The 19662-nt window shown below is 38.4% G+C and overlaps 3 protein-coding genes across 4 annotated transcripts; 1 reads left to right on the forward strand and 2 right to left on the reverse strand.

Annotated features, from left to right (window-relative positions):
- The first annotated feature begins 856 nt into the window (after window positions 1-856).
- Window positions 857-3875, forward strand: LOC126627261 (E3 ubiquitin-protein ligase AIRP2-like). The gene is made up of 5 exons (XM_050296733.1): window positions 857-1277; window positions 2106-2268; window positions 2388-2454; window positions 3003-3231; window positions 3424-3875. The coding sequence occupies exons 1-5, from the start codon at window positions 1186-1188 to the stop codon at window positions 3632-3634; spliced, it is 762 nt and encodes a 253-aa protein (XP_050152690.1). The 5' UTR covers window positions 857-1185; the 3' UTR covers window positions 3635-3875.
- On the reverse strand, window positions 3866-6948 carry LOC126627255 (GDSL esterase/lipase At3g48460-like). Its single transcript, XM_050296727.1, has 2 exons — window positions 6245-6948; window positions 3866-4590 (listed from the first exon to the last, which is right to left on the reverse strand). The coding sequence occupies exons 1-2, from the start codon at window positions 6911-6913 to the stop codon at window positions 4087-4089; spliced, it is 1173 nt and encodes a 390-aa protein (XP_050152684.1). The 5' UTR covers window positions 6914-6948; the 3' UTR covers window positions 3866-4086.
- A 1416-nt stretch (window positions 6949-8364) lies between these two features.
- Window positions 8365-11526, reverse strand: LOC126627264 (probable phosphopantothenoylcysteine decarboxylase). 2 transcript variants are annotated; one of them, XM_050296735.1, is made up of 3 exons: window positions 11222-11526; window positions 9423-9767; window positions 8365-9229 (listed from the first exon to the last, which is right to left on the reverse strand). In XM_050296735.1, exons 2-3 carry the CDS (start codon window positions 9762-9764, stop codon window positions 8927-8929), a joined length of 645 nt encoding a protein of 214 aa, XP_050152692.1. In that variant the 5' UTR covers window positions 9765-9767; window positions 11222-11526; the 3' UTR covers window positions 8365-8926. The 2 variants fall into 2 exon arrangements, with proteins under 2 accessions (XP_050152692.1, XP_050152691.1); XM_050296734.1 differs by lacking the exon at window positions 11222-11526 and adding an exon at window positions 10489-11118.
- Window positions 11527-19662: the final 8136 nt, after the last annotated feature.

The following is a 19662-nucleotide window of genomic DNA, read 5'->3' on the forward strand; positions in this document are numbered from 1 at the left end:
CAAAGTTTTTCATTACTTTTTTTTTTTTTTAATCTTATTTCTATTTAAAAAATTAATTGTTTGAATGACAAGAAAGTCTCTAAAAATCTATAAGAATCTTTTATCAAAATCCACAAGAATCCTTGAAAATTTATTTGAAAGTGGTAAGGATTCTAGAATCCTATCAAATTCATCACTTTGAAAAGTCTTTTAAAATCCTTCGAAATCCCTCATTTGACTACACCCCTACAAGTATTTGCTGGAATTAAATAAGTATTTGATAAATGCATTTCTCTCAAATGTAATTAAAAGCGCTTTTGATTGCAAAGAACACTTTCGAGATCTATAAACAATCATAAGCAGACTCTTAGTACGATTTTCCAGTTCACCACATAGATTTTCAGTTTAGTTACGCGCTCTCGTTGAAACGTCTCAATTCATCCATAACCATCAACCTTATCATATTTTTGTTAATAATTTTGACTTGAATGGACAAAAATAACCTTTCAAATTGACGAAACATTTGGCAGATGTGTGACAAGAGAGGGCGAATTGGCGCGTTCGCAGAATCACGAGGGTCAAAACGAAATTCATCAAAAGTGCAGGGGACGAATCATAGTAAGTTGTTAAATTAAGGGGTCAATTGTTAAAAATCCCCAACAAAATTATGGTCCTGTCAGTTCTGCAACTCCTGCCTGCAATGCACCTTTCCCATTATTCTGAGCAAAGTGGACGGTTCTGATTGGAAGCAGAAAAAGCAGAGGAAACCTACTCAGAACCACTCAACCAAACCAAATTAAAAGCAGTCAAACCCCAAGTTTTAAGAAAGTCAACAACTTGCAAACTTAAAATTTGGTGGATAATCAAAACAGACAATCACCAAATCAAATTTAGAAATCACCAAGAGGAGGAAAAAAAGACCAAGTCCCCTCTCTCTCTCTCTCTCTCTCTCTCTCTCTTATTATATAGTGTTAGATGAAGGATTTAGGCTGTTTAGTTTTGGTCCCCACTGGCCTCTCACAACTGCTTCCAGTCCCCAAAAGTCCAGTCTTTGGCAAAGACCCATGATTTTTCTTTGGGGTTTGTGTATAATTTGACCACCAAAATCTTGGGGTTTCTTCATTTTCTCTACTTTTTGATCATCTCTCTTCCAAATTTCCAATATTTTCTTCAAAGCTTGAAACTTTGAGTGGAAAGGAGTGAGAGATGTTGGGTTACTATGAGCAGCTTGCTTCCAGGCCTTCTTACCATGATTCTCTCAAGGTTGTTGAGGCAGATATTCAGCATGCCAATATGCTGTGAGTACAACATTACAAGTTTACAACCCACTTTTTTTTTTTAAAGAATTTTTTTTTTTTTGGGTTTTGCTGATTATGTTTGATTTTGCAAATGGATTTGTGAAATGTGGGATACAGTTGGTTTCTGAATTTTTAGTGGTTTTATGTGTTCTGCATTGACTATTTGGAGGTTGAAATTTGATATCCAAAAGGGCCACCAGAGTGATGCTTTAGGCTTGAATTTCCATATGAGTTTTGGTTTTGATTTTGATGTACTGTTTCTGTGTGTGTGTGTGTGTGTGTGTGTGTGTGTGTGTGTGTGAGAGAGAGAGAGAGAGAGAGAGAGAGAGAGTGAACTGTGTTTTCGTTTCAGCAGAAGCTTTGGTACTAATATCCATATGGGTATGCATAGAATATCCAATGCCTATTGTTTCTGGTGCCATTGTTGTGTCATCTGAAATCAGATACATTGTCGTATTGAAACCCAGCTTGCAAACTTCAATCTAAATGTAAACAATAATCCATGCTTCTGAGAAAGTTTTCAATCTCTGTAATCTGTGCCTAATCTTTGGATATGCTGCTGGCTTTTTACTATTTATTTTCATTAGATTCTTGTTGCTGGTTAGAGTTGAAATAATGTTGGTGGTTGCCGAATATGGACAAGGGTGTGCACTTTGCAGAGTAGTTTTAAGGGCACACCATCAGTTTTTGTCCTTGATTACCTTACTTTTTGAATTTGGATTGCTGACTCTTAGGATGTTTCACCGAGTTAATAGACGGAGATATTTCATATTTTTTTGTAGTTGATCAAGTTAAGTGACTTTTGATGTTGCTTGAATAAAAATGCAGGGCAGCTTCTATCCCCCGAAGCAAGGGTGGTACGGTTCTTCAAATGAAATTGGTTTACAATGACTTGGCACACATTTTCCTGTTTTTGCTTCAATGGATCGATTGCTCCTCTTCGTGTTTACTTTCAAGTTACTTAAATCTTTTCCACGTAATTGTTTATAAGGTTGGTTTCTTCCCTGCCTGCACATGTGTTTCTAAATTAAATTTACAGTTTAATATTTTCCACGAATGGAATTCGAGTTTTTGAATGTTTCTGTGGTTGTTGGTTTCGTATTTCTTCAGGTACACTCAGATGGGAGATCAAATATCTCTTCATGTGGAAGGAAAGCTACCATCAGCGAATTCTACAGTACGTAAACTTCTACTATTTTTTGTAGGTTGGTTTGGTATTGCTGTGCTTTGAAAAAAAAAACTGCTTCTGCTGTGCTGTGAGAGTAAACTCATTTTTGCTGCTTCATGTTTTCAGCTTATTTTCATCCAAAACTGTGAAAATAAGTTGTTTTTAAGTGTTTACCAAACACCTTTTTTTAGCTCAACTTTTTTTTATACCCACTTTTTATAAAATCACCTCAGTACCAAACCAGTACTTAGTTTAACATCTGTTTAAGAATGTGATTTGGACCTTATATTGAGAATGGATATTTGCACATGTTTTACTGAAAACCTCAAAGTGAGTCCATCTGGTGCATAACTTAACTTTAGGATTTCGAACATTAATGACCAATTCTTTAAATGAATCTCATTTGTCCTGCTGTAATTCCAATTTTAAGGACGCGTTTCATTCTGGTCTGCTTTTGAATTTCAAAACACATTAAACTTCGTGTATGTTTGTGGTATTTAGCAGTGTTGTTTCTGCAATTCATCATTATTCATGTCTTCCCCAACCTAAAACTGCAGATGTTATATTACCGTCCCTTCAGCGTCTCCACGGTGATTCATTGGAGATAGATCTCACCCAAGAGGAATCTCTAGAGATGGCTGCTAGAAAAAGATACAACGATAAGATAAAGCTTTTGGATGTGGACTTGGAGAGAGAAGATGAATGTGGCATCTGCTTGGTACCTTGCACCAAAATGGTTTTGCCGAACTGCTGCCATGCCATGTGCATTAATTGCTACCGTGAATGGTATGAATATACGTAGTTCTTCCCTAATTTCCAAAAACATTTGTTCTTCCTTTTCTCACTTTAGTTTCATCCGGTGTTATGCTGTTTCCATATCACTTTAGTCTCATCCGGTGTTATGCTGTTTCCATATGACGATGATGGGGTCGTCATTTATAAACCATTGTCACATCTTTGCATCTTTGTATATTACAGGAACACAAGATCAGAATCTTGCCCTTTTTGCCGGGGAAGTATAAAAAGAGTAAACTCAGGGGACCTGTGGGTTCTGACCTGCGGTAGCGATGTGGTTGACACTCAAACCGTGTTGAAGGAAGATATCTTGCGGTTCTACCTTTTTATCAACAGACTACCCAAAGATCTCCCAGACGCTCTGTTCTTAATGTACTACGAGTACTTAATTTGATCAAACGTACTAGAAAAATGGTGTAATGAGAGAGGCAATTGCCAACCATCACATGTACAGAGTCCGGCGAGGTTTTCACATGGAAATTTCTTTTCCACTTCAAGCTGTGCAAATAATGTACATGCTTTGTGTAAGAGACAGAAATATATATATATATATATGTATATATATATATATATCAGAAGAGTCACCTCTTTTCTCATTTTGATTTTCTGATGGAAGGCAATCTGATTCGACGAAATCTGGTCTGAATTTGTGACCCGATTTTAAAAAGGCCACTTTTTGCACAAGTTTATAAACAGTAAATAGTTCAACAGGTAAAATTTTCAGAATTATTGAGACTTAGAAGTAATCTCAAACATAATTTCATCATAGAAATGTCTACTCCGTTGAGATCACGGCAACACAGAAACGTATTAAAAGATGGATCACATCATCCGAAGGCAGGCAGTTCATCCATTACGCAGTTTCCTGTCCAACAAGTAACTGAAAGGAGGGTGAGTGGCATTGCCTTTTAGGAACGTATCAGAAAGCACCTTGTACATAGCTTCAGTGAGATGAACTCCATCCCAATTTATGTACTGAGACGGGCTTTTACAGACGGTGGCAGAAGGCGTGCCGCACGTGGCAGACACGTCAAAGTTGTAGGGGTCACCGCTCCCGCAGCAGGCCTTGAATCTCTCCGTGAAACCGTACTGGCTCGGACTCTTCATTACTGTGAGGTATGCATTCCAGTAGTCAGCATAGGCTATGACAGCATGGGGAAACTGTGTCCGGAGTTCATGCAACTTTGCTTGGAGCACAAGGTTGTGGCTGTAGGTTTGGTGGTTGACGCTCTTGACACATCCGATGCGGTCTCTGTCGTCTTCCGGCGCCAACGTCATTGACAACGGCAAGCACCCTGAAAGTGGCAGACCTTGGACGACAACGTATTTTGCACCCTTCTTTAACAATGCCTGCAAGCCAATGTTTTTTTTTTATATTTATATTAGAATTAAGCTCTCTAGCTTTCTCAACCCAATAATACCCTCCCCGTTTCTCCATCTCCCTCCCTCCAATCGCATATGGGTTGATGCCGCATCAGACTGGGGGAAGCCTAGAGGGGAAGATTGGGTGCTTCGAATCCCCATCACTGAAAGTGAACTTTTTTAGCTTTGGTATAGAGAGAGAGATTGTGTAAAGGGGACAGTTAGATGCGTAGACCGTGGTGGAGCTGGGGTGATTTGGGTGCGTCTGGGCTTCGACGGGGCTGGGTTGGAATTTTTGGGGTGTTGGCAGCGCGGCTGGGCTGGGGATTTGGGGTGTCGCCATCACCAAATGCTTGAGGGAGATGGCACTGGGTCATAATTGAAATAAAAAAGGTCGTGCCTTCTCAAGATGAGGCACTGATGCGATAAGGTTTTTCAAGGTTCTGATGCGATAAGTTGTTTTGAGGAAGATCGAGAATATAAAATTTTAAATAAAATAAATTATTATTTTAATATCTAATATTATACATTTTTCAATCATTTAATATAGGGAACTTTAACTAAAAGCACTCGGTACTGTTCATTTTAACGAAAAACCACATTTTTACACTAAAAAGTCAATGCTGGTACTATTCACTTTACCTTTTATTTTGTCCTTATCATTAAAACTCAAAGTTTTCAAGCTCTTTTCATTAGTTTTCCTTTTAATTAATATAATCATAGCAGTTTTATGTAAAAATTTACCAAACAATCGATTTTGCTTTTTTTCAAAGCACTTTTACAAAAAAAAAAGTTTACCACTCTACTGCTTTATTTTACAGTTGCTTATTCTCACAGCACAGCAGAAACATTTTTTTTTTTAAAAACACATCAATACCAAACTAACCGTAATACTCATAAGCCATAACCAAAACACCTAGAAGATTTAATGATCTGTAAATTATGCTTTTTGACTTTAGGATATGTTAGTAAAATAATTATACCTGAAACCACATCATATAGCATATGAAAACATAATTAACGGAAGCCTTGGTCCAATTTAGTCAAATTTTAGTTAGGTGTAGCTTGCTAAACGGATCGTGTTTGTCGTATTTGTGTCATATCCATTATCTTAGCGAGTTGTGTCGTGTCAAATCTGTTATCTTAACAGGTGACCTGATAGCGACTCGAATCGTTAATAAGTCATGTCGTTTCGTGTCAAGCTAACGAGTCATACAAAAAATTGTCATGCCTAATGTCTAGATTTGGCAAGCGATATCTTATCGGGTTCTTAATAGAATACACGGTAAAGACCCGACTCTCTAACTGATTCTTTACGGGTTAACTCGAAACTTGTTGTATTCGTGTCATTTTGTATCAAGTTTATGAGTCGTGTAAGGAATTGTCAAACTTAGCTAGGTGATTTAAAAAAAAAAAGGAAAATTAATTTTCATGCAGTACTTATTACGTTTCTTCTTCTGCACGCTCATATTCATTTCGTTCCTTAATTCTGAACTCTTCAATCCCAAAGCCAAAAATGAAAACGGGTGTTTAATGGGAGAAGATGGTTCGTGAAAATCACTTTCTAAAATTAAATTAAAAACATATAATTGTCAGACCATTTTGTTCTACCCATAAAAATCAACAAAATTAAAAATGGTACCTGGAGAAAACTAGTAACCCTACTGATCCCAAGCTTCTGAATTGTATCACCAGGCACATCAGATCCAAGTGTATAAGCATAATCATTGACCCCAATTTCTCCAACCCAAAAAAGTGCATCATCAAATTTGCAACGTGGTCCTCCAACTTTGCAACCTTTACTTTGCAAGAACTTGTTGAACCAAAGCAGCTGAGTCAGGATAGACTGAGGAGTAATGTCAAGGCTGAGGTTGTTCTTCACAAAGAACTCGTGCTCTATGGCGGTGGAGCCGGCGACGGCGAAGTTAACTCCGTGAGTTGAGTCTGCTGTGGCATTGCTCGAAACGGCGCGGTAGGGTTGCAAGTAGGGCAAGGAGAGTGACTCGGCGACGAAGTCAATGACTAGGCGTCCGTCGGAGTAGCGGTTTGTGGGGTGGTGAAAGTAGGTGATGCCGTAGGGAGCGTTTGAGACGTGGCCGAAGCCGCTAGGGCCTGAGATGGACCTTGTATTGCCTGTGTCTGTGAATGAGTCACCAAAGGCGTAGATTTTCTTGAAGGGCAAGGCAGGGTTTTGTTTTGTTGCGGCCGCGGAGGCGGAGATAGAGGAGGAGAGGAGGGAGGAGATCAAGATGGTGAGGGTAACGAGGGTAATTTGCCAAGATGTGGGAAATGAAGAAGAAGAGGAAGCCATGTCTAAAGCTCTGTCACTACTAGCTAGCAACCATTTTACTATAGTTTGCCCATATATACTTTTTATCTTGTTCGAAAAGGGTAGATATGTCTTTTTACTTCAAGCAGTCTTTATTTTTTATTTTATTTTATTTTATTTTCTATTCAATTGACACTCGAATAGATCATCGTATTATAATTACGAGAAAATGTCAAACAGTCAAAGTTAAAACTTGAAAGTTACTCTATTAAGGTCACGTTTGGTGTGCTCGATGAGATTGGATTTTCGGGATGTGATTAGATTGACAGGGACACATAAGATAGGACTTGTAACTTATGTATAAGGATATGTTAGATAATTCATTCGATTGTGGATTTATAACTCTTCTTGCCTAGCCATGTCCATCGCATATTTTAAAATAACAAATTATAAATTAAGCTCAAATTTATTTTAATTGGTCATAACATATCCCAACCGATCCACCAAACATATCCTAAAAGGTGTTGTGAGTTGTGACTCAAGTGGGAGTTATAGATTTGGATATAAAAAGATCTTTGAAGTACTTGAATTAAAAATAGATGGGTCTTAAATGATCATCTGCCACTCCCCCCCCCCCCCCCCACCTCCCCAAAAACACAAAAAAAACAAGGGTTTCCTGCTGATTCTTTAGAAAATTCAAAAGAAAAAGGAATTAATTTAGATTTGAAAGTTTGCGACTTGGGCGGTGCTTTGATGTGCATCCTTAAATTTTGCACCCACCGCTGTGACCGTACAGATATAAAACGAATCTTGATGAATGTCATTTAATTTGGTCTCTTTTGCAGATGGCTGTGTTAGATGATGTGTATACGTGCTACTAGACCTGTAAACGAGTCAGGTTTATTGGGTTTGGGTCGGATTCAACCCGACCCGTTAAGTTAACGGGTCACTTGAACCTAACCCGTTAAACTAACGGGTCACCTGAACCCGACCTGTTTAAGCTAACGGGTTACCTGTTTCACCCGTTAACAATTATTATTATTATTATTATTTTGCATAAAGTTTATTTGTTGTTATTAAGACTTTACTAAAATTACTAAAATATCCTCAACTAACGGGTCGTAACGGGTCTAACGGGTTGATCCAAAGTGACCCGTTATTTAACGGGTTGTTAACGAATTCACTCGTTCGCGACCCAACCCATTAAGCATCCACCCAAATACAAATATTAACGGGTTGGGTCGGAAGTAAGCGCTTTTAGATTATACAAGGCATGATATCTATAAATCATATAGTTTGTTTATGTCTGTTCGCTGCTGTATTTTCTTACTCATCATATATCTAAAAGATAAATAATTATGTCTGTTCACTTATATTTTCTCACTCATCATATAACTAAAAGATAGATAATAAACCTGTAAAATATGAGTGAAAAAGTAGGTCAGTGGGCATAGTATCACACATTTCTTATTAGAAAATTGAAATCCAAAGCGCACTTGGAAGTTCTTCACTTGCTTATTTAGTAAGTACTTATAAAATTTTCAATCAAACACTATTAAAAGAGCTTTTGATTGTTCATAAAGCGCTTTTGGCACTTTCAAAAGCAATCCGAAACAATTAAGTGTTTTTGTTAGCAGTCAATAAATGTATAAAACAGATGTTGTCCAACTATGGAATCCACACTCATCAACGACTAACAGTCACTGACGTGGACAAACAGTACCTTCAGATAAGATCAATCTCATGTCTGAATCACTCACTAGAGCCAACTGCGGATAATATAAGACTCAAAAGGGACATTATTCAAGCATAAATCACAATCCAGAACCAACTGCATTGGGACATGGATAACTTCTTCTGAGATTAGAACCAAATGATGAGCCGAATCAGAAAGTGAAAAGCCGAATCCAATTAAACTCCTATAAATTCAACTCCTAAGACAAGATCAGAGAACCCGCAACGACAATTCTAGCATGTTATGGATGCCAAACCAGATTCTGTCATCGGACCTCAAGTCAAATTCTATTGTTGAATCTCAACATGGCAGCTTTACGATTATACTGGTTGCTGAATGATATTACCACTCTGTTGAACTCGTGACTCGAAAAAGAGCCTTACAGTGGAATAAATCACAGAAGGTTCTGCCATTGCTCCATTCCCGTAATCTCCACAAGCCAGCCTCTTCGTCACAGGTGGGATGAGTGAAACTCCAAGTTCATCAATCGACATGATATGTTGCTCCGTGAAGGGATTCTTCCACATCAAAGTGTTCATGGCTGGTGCAACGAAGAAAGGCTTGCTGTAGTCCCATGCTCGTACAATGCAGGTCAGTAGATTGTCACACAATCCCCCAGCAATCTACAAGAACAACATGGGAGATTAGTTCCATCACTCATTCTTCCAACGAAACACAAACAGAAGCGATAAAAAATAATAGTTTGAGTAACATGCTGATGTGACGCGGTTTCTAGTAAAACAAATTCTCACCCATCTCATCTCATAGCAAAAACAACTTTATAAAGTCACAATATTTCCAGACTGCGAATATTACCTTGCCTAGTGTGTTTGCTGACAATGGGGCGATAACCAAGATATCAGCCCAACTGCGGAGCTCAATGTGAAGCACACTATCACCAACTTTGTTCCAGGTGGACCATTCATCCTCTTCGGTGTACAGGATTACATTCTTGGGAAGTGATGCTCTATCAATGAAATGCAAAGATGCTCTTGTGGCAACTGCTTTTACTTCTGCCCATTCTGAAAAACTATGGCATAGGTTGCCAAACTTTATGGCAGCTACACTTCCGCTAGCAGCAAGTAGAATCCGAGGCCTCCTTGGGGCAGAATTGGCTTGTTGCTCAATCTCTGGACTCGCAGGTTCAGAGCTTGTCATACCCTATTCAAAAGATATCAATGAGTTCATAAACATCCTTGATTTCCGATTGATCAAAACAATTTAAAACAAGAAAAACTGGGAAAGTGCCTCAATTTCTTTAAAAAAAGAAGTGACGAATCTGTAATGAATTCGAACCCCTGATCCACACACCCAAAGTACTAAAAGAAAAGGCAGCCATGATGGAAAACACCAAAAGATTTACTGCACCATAAACTTCCTCAAGAAAAACATATTCATTTATGTTCTTTACATGATCTTTAATCCCGCTTGAGTTCATTGAGGGCCAATTCAACAAAACACCAAAAGATTTTAACTTTCAATCTACACAAGACAGCTTCTTAATTACTCCAATAACAACAATAAACACTTTTCCCACTCAGTGAAAAAAAGATAACGAGGGAAATTTTATACCAAGAACAGCTTTTTTCCCAGAAAAATATCAATCCAAATGAATACACAAAGCATACAAGAAGTGCCTCCATATGTTAGACCAACACAAAGCACTCAGTCTGAAAGAACAAAACTCGACAGTTCCACATTCCTCCCATTCAAGAAAGTGGCAATCTGAGATAACCAATGCAAGAAACCTACAGAAATCGCTAGTTCGACAAATCCACAACATGGCAATCAACAAATACAAACATTTAAAAAAAAAAAAGCTTGTGAGAAAATAGTAAGATGTCAACAGAAGAATTAAAGCTCCAAAACATAACGAACATACCCAAAAGTGTCCTCCGGACTGACGAAGGTGATCATTCATGACCTCAAATCGTGATAAAAGATGATCTTGAATGATCACAACAAAAATAATAACAAATGGAACTTCTAGCTGCAGGGAAAGCCTCTGAAAAAACTTAATTATAACTTAATTTTCTTTCTCAGAGACTTAAAACCAAACACCTTTGCTGCATTTATAAGAGAATGCTCTCTCACTTTTCCCGCCCAATTCCAGTAACTAACTAACTAACAGCTGCAAACCCACACTCCTAACTAACTTTCATGACTTTGCCAGTTCAATAAAACAATAAAAATGAAAATTTTCCTAAAGTTTCATAACAATATGCGAGGGCGAGCCTTTTTGTGACCAAAATGTCACGCGTTCGAGTCATAGAAACAACCTATTTGCAAAGTGCAAATGTAAAGCTGCGTTCCCTAAAGTTGCATACGATAGACGTTCCTCCCTGACCTTTGCAAAGCGGAGAGTCTTATTGGCTTGAGTTTGACTTTTTTTCTCAAAGCATATTAAAGGCAGAGCATTCTCCATTGTACCGAGGATCGATTCCCAACAATAATGATGAAAAATACAGATACAAAAGGAATTGTCTAATCAGACAAACAGATTAAACAACAAACAAAATTAGCATCAATTAAAGTGTAATTGGAATTTAATCGCGTGTGATTTAGTACTAAAACGAAATAAAACTTCATCAATTGAGCGAGAAATTGTTACTGACTTGGAGTGGTGAGTTCCCTCTGGGCGTGGTTTGAGGCGGTTTAGGGTTTTTCAACCGATGGACCAAACCGGGAATGCGAGCAGAAGAAACGGAATCAGATTCTTTCCCCAGTGATTCCGGCGTTGACTAAATTTGGGGAATGAAAATTTAGGTAGGGCCCGCCCGGAATCAGTTATCAGAATCTCAGATCCCTGATTTGTCGGGAGTCCAAACCGCTAGATAGAGGGGAGGGTATTTGGACTCCGGAGGAACGGCTGCATCCGGACCCAGAATTTTCGGTCCAAAGTACCCTTGTACTTTTTTCAAGGATTGTCTCCCTTCTATTTTTTCATTTTTTCATGCCCTTCCATGTTTTTCTGTTTTGTGTGGTTACGGTTAAGCCACGTTAACATTTTATATTATTTTTTTATAAAGATAATAAGACAAAAATGAATAGTAATATAAAATGTTGACATGGCTTAACCGTGACCACACAAATAGAAGCACATGGAAGGGCATGAAAAAAGGGAGGGCAGACAATCCTTGTCCATCCTGCCATTGAACCTTCAACCTCCTCCTCCTGAGAAATTTTTAATTATGACAGGAATACGAGTGATACACCATGTGCTTTTATGTAAATGGCAGAAAATTTTATTTTTTAAGTTATTAACTTTTTAACATATATATCGCACAATTTGTACAATGACACATGATGTACCACCTTATGTGCCAATCATACTAAAAAATCTCTCATGCCTCCCTCTACCCAACCATCGCCCACCCTAAGAGCAAGTCCACCGTTGGTGGTTGCTCAGGGGACAGGCTCCAGGAAAGGGCCCGAGGGCCGGTGGGAGGAAGTCTAGCGTTAGCTGGCGATGGAGCCCAAGCAGGCCCGAGCGCCAGGACGGTGGATTCGTGCCAGCCCGAGCGCCTGAGGTGGATCTGACGTCAGACGCCTTTTTTAATATTTTTTTCTGTCAGGTTCTGCAGGTGCGTCCAGGACGGCGGTGAGGTGGGTAAGGGCGTGAGGCGGGTAAGGGTGGTGAGGCGGGTGAGGGTGTGAGGCGGTTGGGATGGGGAGTACGAAGGTGCGTCCAGGACGGCGGGCGGGATGGGGAGTATGGAAGTGGGGGTGAGGGAGGAGGCGGGGAGGGTTTGGGGGATGGTGGTGCTGATGAGGTGAGGGTGAATGCGAGGGTGAAAAAGGTGAAGAAGAAGAGGAGCCACGGTGAAGAGAAGAGAGAGGGAGAGAGATAAATAAATAAAATAATAATATTTTATGGATTGGATGAGAAAAAAAATATTAATATTTTATTACCAATTGCCAGAGGGAGGGTTCCAAGGGTGGAGATGCAAATGGCAATTACTGTTTATTAAAAGCAGTTACTGTTCACTAGGTGGATTGAATAGTGGATTGCCAGGGGAAAGGGCTCCAATGGTGGAGTTGCTCTAACTCAGCATAAGACCACCGCACCAGCCTTCCAAGAGGGGGAGATTGTTTGTGTTTTTTTTATTTGTTAATACGTGTGGTTAATATTGGGGAACAAAAGGCACTGGATTTTTTACAATTTAAAAAAAATCTTGGGTAAAATACACTTTAACATCTCAGGTTTAAGGTTTATTATAATCTCATACAACATTTTCAAAAAATTTCACTTTCATACCTCAAGTATTATTTTTTTTAATATAATACATCCATTACATTTTTCATTCATTAATCCGTTAAAAGCTAACGTGTTGACATATTTGTACTAGTAGCAAAAATAATAAATTTTTATACATTTAAAATATTATAATATTTATCCTTAAAAAAATAAAAAAAAATAAAAACCAATCAAACCCAGAAACATCCCCCGATCCACTCCCTCTCTCCTCCGCCCAAGGAAGAAAATATCGGTAATATCGGAAATATCGGTAGTCCGAAAACACGAAAATATTGATGGAAATATCGGTAAAATATCGATATCGATAAAAATTACATGGAAACCACGGAAATTGTAAGAAAAACTTGGAAATTTTTATTGAAACTTTGTAGGATGTTTATTTAGTCAATTATCTATTAGTTTATCACAAAAAATTGGAAAGAAATGCATTGCATGATGGATTTAACATTATCAAGTTGATTATATAGCGAGCTGACAAACATTGTGAGTGTATAAAATATGTAGTAATTAATGAAAGAAGTCTAAACACACCATAATCATTTATATATAATGAATTAGTACAATATTTTACACTTTATACATTGCATGGTAAGATACATAAGTGACTTAGTACCATATAGAGTTCCTATGAGGTTCAAAATTTTCACTATCTTCATCATCTCTATGTGTAGAGTGAGTGTATTGTGAAGAGTAGTTATCCAATTTAATGAATAATAATCCAATTTCATAATAATCCAATTTAATGAATAATAATCCAATTTCATAAAAAAATAATCCTAATATAAAACATGGTGATGAATAATAATCCAATTTGATAAGAATCCAATTTAATGAATAATCCAATTTGATAATAATCCAATTTAATGAATAATAATCCAATTTGATAATAAAAAAAGGCGATAACAAGCCAATTGGCAAAAATGATTAAAAAAATCTAAATTGTCTAACTGACCGACACTCTTATAGACTCATTATATCACTTTTATAGACTCATCTTACCCTTATAAATTCATTATTTTTCTTGAAATTGATTAGAATCATTAGAAAAACAATTTTTTGCATTTCCATATGCCTAACCAATAAATACAACTTCTACTATTTCCCTGAAATTATATATTTTCACTTTTTCCCTGAAATTGAGTCCTTTATCCTAATCTAATCTAGACCCCCAGATTAATTTATATTTTCACTCTTTTTCTGAAATTATATAAATTATGCAATTGAGTCCTTTATCCTAATCTAATATGGACCCTCCATCTTGATTCTCACTCTCTGTCACGCTGCCACGTGGCAGCCCACCAACCCTCACCTTATCTCTCTCTCTTTTCCCGAGTCCCTCTCGGACCCCTCACTCTCTCAGAGTTCTCAACTCTATCTCTCTCTCGAACTCTCGTTCTCTCACTTCATTTCCCCGATCGCACCCACACCCAGGCACACCCAAATCCGTCCACCACGATGCCAGCGCAGCATCTCCACCATCCTCCTGAACTCTCCCTCCCTCTCCTCCGTCTCTGGGAAGCACGGCGACGCGCAGAGGAAGCTCGGCTTCCCCGATCGCACCCACACCCAGGCACACCTAAATCCGTCCACCCCGATGCCAACGCAGCATCTCCACCACCCTCCTGAACTCTCCCTCCCTCTCCTCCGTCTCTGGGAAGCACGGCGACGCGCAGAGGAAGCTCGGCTTCCCCGATCGCACCCACACCCAGGCACACCCAAGTTTTCAGGTGAGATCCGACTAAACCCTATGTTGATTACCTCTTGCATGCGTGAAATCTGAAGTTTATATGTGAAATTGATGTTAAAAATCGTGTTTTTGCAAGGTTTTTGGGACGAAATCAGCTCGGGAATAGGCACACCATCTCCGGCGTTCGGCTCGGAGTCCGATTGCACCGTTCAAAAAAATTTCGCGATATTTCCAAAATATCGCGATATTATCGCAATATTTGGACGAAAACCATTCGGATACCACTTAAAATATCCATCCCCCGAAAAACCGATAATATCGGCGATATTTCGCCGATATTATCGGCATTTTCTTCCATGCCTCCGCCCCACCCCACCTTCCCACCTTTTCCAATTCTCATTTTTCTCTCTTCTTCCTCCTGTCTCTTTCTCTCTCCCCACCTCCCCCCAAATTGTAACCCCAAACATAAAACAAGGCTTTGAGAAACTTTGTCTGCAACAAGAGTTTGGAAAAAAATAATCAAACGGCTTCTTCACAAAACTAGCCCAAGCAAGAAGTTTGAAACAGGATTTGGGTTCCAATTAAAAACCAAAAAATCAACGAAATTGGCTTTTGCATTTAAATTTTTAGTTGAAATTAAACCTTACACACCCAACATCTATAAATTATCTCCAGATCCAAACCATCCTCCATCTGAACATCAAGCGTAACCGCATCTCCGGCCCCATTCCGGACCTCTCCAACTTCACCGCCCTCAAACTCCTATTCCTCTCTTACAACAAACTCTCCAGTGACTTTCCTGCCTCCATATCTTCTCTCTTCCATCTTTACCGCCTCGATCTAGTCCTACAACAACTTATCCGGAGATATTCCCGCAAAGTTGAACCATTTGACCCATCTCCTCACTCTCCGGCTCGAGGCGAGCCTTTTTTTTTTTTGTCCGATTTCAAGTCTGAGCCTGTGTGAATCTGCAACACCAACTGAAGTTTGCAGCTTTGCACCGCACAAGGTGATTCGACGCGGCTGCAAGAGTGGGAGGGCCAGTAGGCGGCGGAGGGAACGTTGAGGTCGACGGAGATGTGGCTGGGGATTGGCACATGAAATTAGAGTGTTTAAGGAAGACGAGCAAGAAGAGGGATGGATGAGGGGGTGAGAACAGAGATATTGTCTGCCCTCCTCTCTTCTGTTTTGTATGGTCACGATTAAGCCACGTCAATATTTTATATTATATTTTTATAAAAATAATCAAACAAAAAAAATAGTAATATAAAATGTTGACATAGTTTAACCATGACCACACAAACAGGAGAGTACGAGGAGGGCACCGACATGGGAGGGCAGACGATCCAAGTTCGAGATAGTGAGTGAGGGAGACGGGTGAGAGGATAGTGAGGAGAAGGGGATTTTTGGGTTTTTTTTTTTTAATAAAATTAATTTTTTTTTGTTTAATGTGGCAGCCAAGCCAAGTCCGCACAAATAAGGATCCCTTATTTTTCACCTCATCACTTAACAGATTTTTTAATGGTTGTATGAAATTGAAATAAAATAATAAGTAAATGTATGAAATTGAAATGTTTTAAATATGTTGTAAGAAATTGAAATCAACCCCAAACTTGATGGGGTAAAATGTAATTTACCCAAAAATCTTTTACTTTATTAGGGATAGTTTGGAAGTGCTTTTAAAATAAGCGCTTTTAGATAATATTTTTTAGTTTCTAAAGTAAAAGTGTTTCTTGCAATAAGCGCTAGTTATGTGTTTTTTGTAAGGAAACTATTTTAGGAGAAGTTTGAATCCGTTCCGTTTACATATTGATCAATTTTGGTTTGACATGGTTTACGGTCAGAATCGGGTGATTGATCTTCCCTTTCATAACATAAGTGACCATTGTAGCCATGAACGAACGCTAGCCTCTCAAGAGAAGGCACACTTATTTTGTTAACCAAGAGTTCATATAGGAATAGTGGAATATGAATATCTAATTGTTAATTCCATTGATTGTATTCTCATATAACGATAAGTATCTCACGTAGCTACGACCATAGGACTAGGTAGTTAGCTTGTTTCGGCCTCGCTTTTTGAACCGTATCCTTGAATTTCGTAATTGATAAATCACTTTAATAGATAAATATCAATGAAGTAATAAATGACCTAGAGAGTCGAATAAAGTGGCACATCGTCTTGCAAGGTGGAGTTTTACGCTGGATCATTCACTTTCTTGGTTCGAAGAATCTCCTAATATTATTAATGATTTGTTAATTGAGGATAGTCTTCATATTTAATTGGTGCGGGACACCATTTTTTCCTTCGATCAGGTTGAAAGCCCCGACAAGATTTTTATTGAGGCCCATTGTTAGCACCCTATCCTCTTTATGTACGTATTTCTCTTTTTAATGATTATCGTACTTTCTCAAAAAAAAAAAAAAACTCAGTGGTTAGGGGGTGGAAAAAATTCCCAAAAATCCCGATCCCAAACCAAAATTCCCGAAATTTTTGGGATGCTATCCCGAACCGATCCCGAAATTTTGGTACGGGATTCGGGATTGATTTCTCGATATTTCGGGAATCCCATACCGAACCAAAAATATATATTATTAATTATTATATATATATTTATACATATATATTATTCTTTTGTAATTGATTAGGAACTTTATGGTTTGAACTTATTACAGAGAATGAAATATGTTATGAATTATGATATGATGTAAGCAATGTTGTTTTATTTATGTCGAAACCAAGAATGTTGGATCATCTAGTTACTATGCTTGAGTCTCTTTAATGTTTACGCTAATAAATGAAGCTTGTTGGCATTGTAAATATGTATTTTACATATGCCGATTACTGGTAAATGGAAAGCAAAGCAGCACAAGGTAGCAATGCTTGTCAGTCAGGTTAAGAGCCTTCAAGCAAAGTTTACAGTTTGCAATCCAATGCTTGTGCCCCGATATGAGATTATATTTGCATTTAAACTAGCAAGAGATGCAATAGATTCTCAGTCTCAGACTAACCAGCTTGCACAATCTATCACTTCCAAGAATGTGAATGAGACTTGCTTGATATGTTTGCACAATCTAACAATTCATTCAATGAGTTACATAAGCATAATATGTCAAATTTTAGTCCAAAAGCCCAAAAGCCCAAAACCATTTCGGGATTCCCGATTTGTCCCGAAATACCGAAACTATTTCGGGATTCCCAAAAATTGGGATTCCCGAAAATTTGGTTTGGGATCGGTATTCAAATTGGGATTTCTGAAAAATTTGGTTTGGGAATCGGGACAAGGGTTTCAGTATGGGATCCTATACCGAACCACCCCTGGGTTAGAGCATTGCTTTCATACGGCGGGAGTCATTGGTTCAAATCAAATAGTAGGGCAAGTTAGAGCTTGCTGGTTAGCTGGGCGAGAGAACATAAAGAAAAATAGAGAGATGGAAAATGAAGTAAGCTTGAGTCTGCGGAACCAGTAAGAAGCATTTTAAGTTCTTTTTCAATATTTGCTTGCGTTTTTATTAAAGATTGGTTTAAAAAACATTTTTATTAAAACCGCTTACAACAATTTTAAAAGCACTTATAAACGAGTTGGTATGAGTTAGTATGATGAAAAAAGATTAGCTACCGACATAAACAAAATTGAAATAGAAAATGGGTGGCCTTCAGAGGATCCTATGACCAACTAAAGATTCAATAAGCCGAAACTTAATTTGCAAAGTAGCTACATACATGTCCTTATTTGGTTTGTGGATTGATCCCAATACTGCCTACCTAAGGAATTAGGCACGTCATCTCCTTCACCTCTCATCCTCCTAACCATTGACGTGGAGTTTCAGTTGAAGTTTGTTTTTTAAATCCAATTTAGTTGAACTCTAATTAACTACTATATCATACGATAGATGTTCTAAGTTTCTTAATATGATTTGAAAAAACTTTACTCCCCTTATTTAAAGGACAACAAAGGAAATTTTAGGATTGAATGCGAATTACAAATAGTGCATTTTTGCTCATCACCATTTAGTGTGGCGTATACTCACTCATCACCCTATTACCACATTATTTATCACTGTTAGATGAGTTTGAATTTTAATATTTGTTCCTATCCACTACACGAATCACGAAATTCAAATTTATCTAACAGTGATAAATATAGTGGTGAGCATACACCACACTAAATGATAGTGAACAAAAATACTCTCGAATTACAAATGGAGGCTCACCACGGAAGTTTAACTAACAACTTTTCTTATCATGAAGGTACGTTAAAACATATTGTATAATCATAGAAATCGCACAAAAAAATTTGACCTTTGTAAATTGAAGCCCAATGCTTGACAAAGGGATATTACTGTTATTACAAGCGATATTACCACTTTGCAATAGAATTAAAGTGAGGGGAATAATTTAAATCCAAGGCACATGGGTTGAAGAGAAAAATAATCAACCACTTGCAATTTTTTTTACAATGCACTAATTTTTAATACGAGTGAGAATAAATACTATTACTGTTACATCCCACATCGCCTAGGGGAGTGGATCATGTAAGCTTTATATGTATATTTCCATCTTTACCTAGCACGAGACCTTTTGGTAACTCACTGGCTTCGGATTTCATCGGAACTCCGAAGTTAAGCGAGCTCGCGCGAGAGCAATCCCTTTATGGGTGACCAACTGGGAAGTTCTTGTGTGAATTCTCAGAAACAAAACCGTGAAGGCGTGGTTGGGGTCCAAAGTGGACAATATCATGCTACGGTGGAGTCGAGCCCTGAATGTGGTGGGGGCCCAGGCCGGGATGTGACAATTTGGTATCAGAGTCAATCCCTGGGCGGAAGTGTGTCGACGAGGACGTCATGCCCTTAAGGGGGGGGTGGATCATGTAAACTTTATATGTATATTCCCATCTCTACCTAGCACGAGGTCTTTTGGGAATTCATTGACTTCGGATTCCATCGAAACTCCGAAGTTAAGCGAGTTCGAGCGAGAGCATTCTTAGGATGGTTGACTCATTGGGAAGTTCTCGTGTGAGTTCCCAGAAACAAAACCGTGAGGGCATGGTCGGGGCCCAAAACAAACAATATCGTGCTACAGTGGAGTCGAGTTGGAATGTGGTGGGGGCCGG

This window comes from Malus sylvestris, chromosome 6, assembly GCF_916048215.2.
Source record: "Malus sylvestris chromosome 6, drMalSylv7.2, whole genome shotgun sequence".
Taxonomy (NCBI): Eukaryota; Viridiplantae; Streptophyta; class Magnoliopsida; order Rosales; family Rosaceae; genus Malus; species Malus sylvestris.

What these genes read in the sequence shown, in the direction of transcription:
- LOC126627261 (XM_050296733.1), top strand. Translation starts at nt 1,186, where the DNA reads ATGTTGGGTTACTATGAGCAGCTTGCTTCCAGGCCTTCTTACCATGAT. An exon ending in TACCATCAGCGAATTCTACA is followed by an intron (nt 2,455 to 3,002) that starts GTACGTAAACTT and finishes CTAAAACTGCAG; the next exon opens with ATGTTATATTACCGTCCCTT. An exon ending in ATTAATTGCTACCGTGAATG is followed by an intron (nt 3,232 to 3,423) that starts GTATGAATATAC and finishes TGTATATTACAG; the next exon opens with GAACACAAGATCAGAATCTT.
- LOC126627255 (XM_050296727.1), bottom strand. Translation starts at nt 6,913, where the DNA reads ATGGCTTCCTCTTCTTCTTCATTTCCCACATCTTGGCAAATTACCCTC. An exon ending in GGGTTACTAGTTTTCTCCAG is followed by an intron (nt 4,591 to 6,244) that starts GTACCATTTTTA and finishes ATTGGCTTGCAG; the next exon opens with GCATTGTTAAAGAAGGGTGC.
- LOC126627264 (XM_050296734.1), bottom strand. Translation starts at nt 10,527, where the DNA reads ATGAATGATCACCTTCGTCAGTCCGGAGGACACTTTTGG. An exon ending in AGTCCGGAGGACACTTTTGG is followed by an intron (nt 9,768 to 10,488) that starts GTATGTTCGTTA and finishes TCTTTTGAATAG; the next exon opens with GGTATGACAAGCTCTGAACC. An exon ending in CAGCAAACACACTAGGCAAG is followed by an intron (nt 9,230 to 9,422) that starts GTAATATTCGCA and finishes TTGTTCTTGTAG; the next exon opens with ATTGCTGGGGGATTGTGTGA.